The sequence below is a fragment of the Sinocyclocheilus rhinocerous genome, unplaced genomic scaffold (assembly GCF_001515625.1).
Source record: "Sinocyclocheilus rhinocerous isolate Xijiao unplaced genomic scaffold, SAMN03320098_v1.1 scaffold1028, whole genome shotgun sequence".
Taxonomy (NCBI): domain Eukaryota; kingdom Metazoa; phylum Chordata; class Actinopteri; order Cypriniformes; family Cyprinidae; genus Sinocyclocheilus; species Sinocyclocheilus rhinocerous.
This window is the reverse complement of record NW_015662166.1, coordinates 179,547-185,421: the sequence shown is the minus strand read 5'-3', so window position 1 is coordinate 185,421 and position 5,875 is coordinate 179,547. Positions and strand designations below refer to the sequence as shown.

Sequence of the window (5,875 nt, the reverse complement as noted above, 5' to 3'; positions counted from 1 at the left end):
ATGAATTATATTAGTGATCATTAAGAAAATACATCTTTTATATTTATTCAGAGAGGGTGTACTCATTTATGCTGTGCACTGTAAGTGAACATTATGTAAATGTAAAAAAATAAATAAAAAAAAAGACGTACAAAAATTTATAAAAAGTATAAAATATAGATTTCAAATAAATACGATGTAAAAAGTACAGCCTTGCATTTAAATAATTTAAATGATAAATGCTGATGCTAGACTTACTTTTATAGGGATAACGTGGCAGGACTTAAACTTATGCAGCATTGCTAAAAGAAGGATTTCTAACTCCGTAAGCGGAAAAGTTACATTCATCAGCATTTCATTTTACATCCAGCCAGTTTAAAAAGCACAGATAAGGGCGAGCACCTCTATTAGGTCCAAAGATCCAATCCATTTGTGACCCTGGAGCACAAAACCAGTCTTAAAGGGGACCAGTTTAAACAAACGGTCACTCTGCCCCGCTTCTGAAGATCTGCGTTTACCTGAATAGTTTAGTTCCTCTAACTACCTGCCTATGATTTTGAGGTGAACAGAACCCAAGTGTTCCTGTCAAGTTATGGCCCACCTTCCAACTCACTGGCTGTGATGTTTGCCGGTGCAGGATGGGCAGATGAGGGTGGTGGGGGTGGTGGACTCGGCAGCGGGCGGCTGTTTTCTCCTCCTGAAGGTCCTACGGGTTCCTTTCGGGGAACTTTGGCAACAGGGAAATCCTCAGGCACTCCGCTTTGCCTCTGCCGCCGCCGCTTCTTGCTCCAGAGCTCATGACAGTCTTGCCAATGAGGCAAACTAAAAAGAAAAAATATTACGAATGTATATTTACTAGTATAAACAGCCATATAATCAGCTAGTCATTAATATGGAGTTAAATTTCATTATATAGTCTAACAACATTTAATTGCAGCTACATTTAAAACTCAATTACAAAATGTGGTGTGACTTTACCACTCGTTCCACAAATGTAGTTTCATTAACACCATACAATACGATTTAAATCACATAAGATGTTTGTGTGTCCACTGACTCAGGTGGCGGCATCTTGTTGGGCTCCACATCACACAGAAACTGGCTGGCGAGGGCCTGTTCGGCCGTGCAGCGTCTCGAGGGGTCCAGCGTCAACATGTGGTCCAGCAGGTCAAGAGCAGAGGTGGGCAGACTATAGACGGACATTGTGATTATAAAGGAAGTACTGTGTAAAAAATATTGTGACTAAAACGGTAAACTCTACTAAAAAGATAAATGCATTTATGCATTTGGCAGATGCTTTTATCCAAAGTGACTTACACTGCATCATTAATATTCAGGAGCATAACTATGGCAAAACAACCATGAACAATCATCTTTTTTTCTTTTTTTTTTTTTACAGTGCAAAAGTTAGGGCCTGTTCGGCCGTGCAGCGTCTCGAGGGGTCCAGCGTCAACATGTGGTCCAGCAGGTCAAGAGCAGAGGTGGGCAGACTATAGACGGACATTGTGATTATAAAGGAAGTACTGTGTAAAAAATATTGTGACTAAAACGGTAAACTCTACTAAAAAGATAAATGCATTTATGCATTTGGCAGATGCTTTTATCCAAAGTGACTTACACTGCATCATTAATATTCAGGAGCATAACTATGGCAAAACAACCATGAACAATCATCTTTTTTTCTTTTTTTTTTTTACAGTGCAAAAGTTTGGGGTAAGATTTTTTTTTAATTAATAAGTTTGCTCAGGAAAGATGCATTGAATATCAAAAGTGACAGTAAAGACATTTATAAATGTTACAAAAGATCTTAATTTCAAATAAATGCTGTTTTTTCAAACTTTAAGCAAAAGTTAAAAGTATCATGTTTCCATAAAAATATTAATCAGCACAACTATTTCAATATTGATAATAAAAATGTTTCTTGAGCAGTAAATCAGCATATTAGAATAATTTCTGAAGGATCATGTGACACTGAAGACTGGAGTAATGATGCTGAAAATTCAGCTTTGCATCACAGGAATAAAATACATTTTCAAATATATTCAAATAGAAAACAGTCATTTTAAATTGCAACAACATTTCACAATCTTATTATTTTTACTGTATTTGTGATGAAATAAATGCAGTCTCATAGTGAGAGACTTCTTTTAACAAAGATTCAAATCTGTCAGAGAATGATGGAAGAGTTTCAAAAATCAGGCTGAACTTACAAAGCGAATTCCTCCCGTAAGCGTCGTCTGTACGGTTTCTTGGGTCTCATGGTATTAAAGTACGGCAGCTTAATTACATCTGGCCAAGCAGCAGGACACGGACTACCACACAAACGACTGACCAAAACAAAATACAAAACAGATGGAGTGTAACAGCATTTCACAAAGCCCTTTCCCCTCCTTCAGCATTAGAGCAACACCACATGTGCATTCAGAGATTGTGAGAATCGTACCTGATCAGCTCAAGCTGTAGAAGCTCTTGGTTGGCCTGGAAAATTGGCTTCTTAGTGAAGAGTTCTCCCAAAATACACCTTTACACAAGAGCAAAAAGAAACCCAAACAACATTATTACATGAACAGCAGCTGGGGTGTAAATGTAGATGGGAAACAGACAGGACGTCTTACCCGCAGCTCCAGACATCAATAGCAGGTGAGTATCTCTCCTCCCCCAGTAGCAGCTCAGGTGGGCGGTACCACAGCGTGATCACCTTATTAGTGTACGGCCGACTGGGAATGACCATTAAGTTAGTCTTATACACCAAAGCTTTTCAATATCAATCATGTTTACTGTTTCTGAAATCACATGTCGTCTACAGAAACTTTAAAGCTGAGGGGTGTCAATTTTTGCGCCCCATAATTCGATCAAGCTAAATTCTTGTTTAGCACAACCTACAGAAAGGTCGAGAAAGCCTAACATTTACTTACCTTTCCTCAGAGTTATAAAGACGAGCCAAACCAAAATCGGCAAGTTTGATCTGACCACTGTAAAAATAATAAGAAAAAAAAAAGACAGTAAGGCGGATGGAACACAATCTGCAAAAACCCTAAATCTTGCATAATATATTATTTAACACTATTTTGTAAACTGAGCCACATTTGATAATTTTAACGCAAAATGCAGGTATTTGCAAGTATTGGGTAAATGCCAGTACATAACGTCACTGTAAAAAAAACAAAAAAAATAAGTATGAAAAATGTATTGATACACTGCTTCAGTGTTTATTTCAGAGAGCACAACGTTAGTTAAGAATGTAAAATTAATGCAAAAATCATATGCATGATACTATTCAAAAGTCTATGGCTGCTAAGATTTTTTACTGTTTTTGGAAAGAAGTCTCTTATCCTCACCAAGACTACATTTATTTGATGAATAATACAGAAAACAGCAATATATTGCGAAATATTATTAGAATTTAAAATACTGGTTTTCTATTTGAATATATTTTAAAATGCAATTTATTCCTGCAAAGCTGAATTTTCAGCATCATTACTCCAGTCTACAGTGTCACATGATCCTTCAGAAATCATTCTGATATCACTGTTAAAAAAGGGTTACTGATTAATATTTTTGTGGAAACCATGATAAATTTTTTCCAGGATACTTTGATGAACAGAAAGTTCAAAAGAGCAGCATTTATTTGAAATTAGGCCTGTCGCAATAATCAATATATCGACTTGTCGCGCAACATATGTACATGACCTCAATTTTTGGTGACGCAATATATCGCCCATTATGGCCTTCTTGCATTATTATGCTGTTATTATGATTATATATTCAGTGGCATAAAATGGTCTTTAAAATTACAATAATATTGCTTTTCGCAATTATTTCTGGGGCAACATATCGCACAACAAAAGGTTGTTATCGTGACAGGCCAATTTGAAATAAATATTTTTCGTAACATTATAAACATCTACTTTAAATTTTGATCAATTTAATGCATCCTTGCCAAATAAAATGATTAATTTCTTAAATAAAATTGAACGTCAGTGTAGCTGAACACATCATGTAAATTTGTATGACACTAATAAGAGACCAACTTCATGCAATATTTCAAAACACAAACTGGTACCTGTTATTTAGCAGGATATTGGAGCACTTGATGTCTCGGTGCAGAAAGTTCTTCTTGTGGCAATAATCTAATCCCTCCATCAGCTGACGCATGAAGCTCTGCACATGCTCATGGGAGAAAGACACCAGTCCTGATTCCAGCAGCCCCATCAGGTCATGGTCCATGTACTCAAACACCAGGTAAAATGCACCTAGTGCACAAAAATACATACAGGTTAATACACAGAGGTAGGCCTAGAAAATGAGTGAGTGCAGGCAGAAAATGAAGCGTTTCAGGAGAAGTCTAAAACTGAGTGGGCCACAAATATGCCACTAACTCTAAGAGGAGAATGTGTTCACCACTGGGAAAACTCCACGTTAAATACAAAACTAAATATAAACATGCAAATGCATTTAAACAGACCTTTATCCTTTTTGAAGTCAAGTGCGTCTTGTTTATCAGTGACGATTTCTTTCATGTTGACAACACTGCGATGGTTGAGTTGTCTCAGGATCTTGATCTCTCTGATAGCAGTGATGGGGAAACCCTCCTTTTCGTTATCCAATCTCACCTTCTTCAATGCCACCAGCTCTCCTTTAGACACCAAAACATTACAGAAGGCTGTCAACACGTCTTCTCTTCTCAAAAACATGGATTTTTACAATGGCAAAAATAGCGGTGCAATTACTGAGAGTGATCAGATAAGCACAGCTTTTCTAATTAAGAGCAAATAATTCTGCATTTAAAGCAAAGAAAACAAACTCGTTCGACTGTTTGGGGTAAGATTTTTTTTTTTAAAGAAATTAAAACTTTTATTCAGCAAGGATGGGTTTAACTGACCAAAAGTAAAGACATGTTACAAAATGATTTCTATTTTAAGGAACACGCAAATATTTTGGAGCGCATTATGACATTTCCACACTAGTATTCATCCAATTTAAACAACACACCTGTGTCTTTGTCCTTTGCCTTGTACACCTGACCGTAGGTTCCTTCTCCAATGATGCCGATGATGTCAAACTTGTCCACACAGCGCTTGCCCCAGTCAGTTTGAGTCTGCTTCCTCTCTCCATATCTAGGACAGCAAATCCTGCACACATTTGACAGACACTTGAGAAAACCTTTGCCATTTTTCAAGTCACATTTCCAGAAACTAATGAAGCATTCCAGCATCCCATGACTAAAGTAATAACTGTGTTAAGGATTTCTCTCAACTCTTGACAATAAAAAACATACAATGCTATTCAAACTTGGGTTCAAAAGAGACATTAATACTTTTATTCAGCAAGGACACATTAATTTGATCAAAAGTGTGTTCTCTAAATGTAAATGTCTAAGAGCACAATGTGTTGAATTAGCAACACTTCAATGTTTTAAAATACAATCTCTTTTTTTCTTCCGTTTTAAAATACAATTGCTTTTTAATTCACTTCGCAAAAACAAAAGCTTAAGGCTTGAATAGCTCTGCTCACAACTAATAAAATATGGAAATAACTGTCACTGTACCTTCTGATCACACAGCCAAAAAATAATGCGCTTCCTCAGTATTTTTGTCTTGTTTTCCAGTGCAAATGTCAAATTTACTGGAAACGATATTTTGAAGATATTTTCAAACATTTGATGGGCACCATTGACTTCCATAGTATTTTTTTTTCCTACTATGGAAGTCAATGGTGCACATCAACTATGCAGATACTAACATTTTTCAAAATATTTTCTTTTGTGTTCAACATAAGAAACTCATACAGGTTTGGAACAAGTGGAGGGTGAGTAAATGACAGAATTTTCATTCTGGAAGTGAACTTATCCTTTAAAGGGTTAGTTCACCCAAAAATGAAAATTCTGTTATTAATT

At 36.3% G+C, this 5,875-nt stretch overlaps 1 protein-coding gene across 4 annotated transcripts in view; it reads right to left on the bottom strand.

The window, feature by feature from the left end:
* LOC107727723 (cyclin-dependent kinase 12-like) overlaps window positions 1-5,875 on the bottom strand; it is a 34,626-nt gene that overhangs the window by 10,232 nt on the left and 18,519 nt on the right. For 3 of the 4 annotated variants that reach the window (XM_016537678.1, XM_016537675.1, XM_016537676.1), the window contains 10 exons: window positions 4,972-5,111; window positions 4,445-4,615; window positions 4,043-4,232; window positions 2,895-2,951; window positions 2,595-2,696; window positions 2,423-2,500; window positions 2,190-2,306; window positions 1,394-1,469; window positions 1,037-1,092; window positions 581-801 (listed from right to left, as the gene is read on the bottom strand). In XM_016537678.1, coding sequence (XP_016393164.1) covers window positions 581-801; window positions 1,037-1,092; window positions 1,394-1,469; window positions 2,190-2,306; window positions 2,423-2,500; window positions 2,595-2,696; window positions 2,895-2,951; window positions 4,043-4,232; window positions 4,445-4,615; window positions 4,972-5,111 — 1,208 coding nt within the window. Of the gene's footprint in view, window positions 1-573; window positions 802-1,036; window positions 1,093-1,393; window positions 1,470-2,189; window positions 2,307-2,422; window positions 2,501-2,594; window positions 2,697-2,894; window positions 2,952-4,042; window positions 4,233-4,444; window positions 4,616-4,971; window positions 5,112-5,875 lie in introns of all 4 variants that reach the window. The other variant, XM_016537677.1, reaches the window with a different exon arrangement.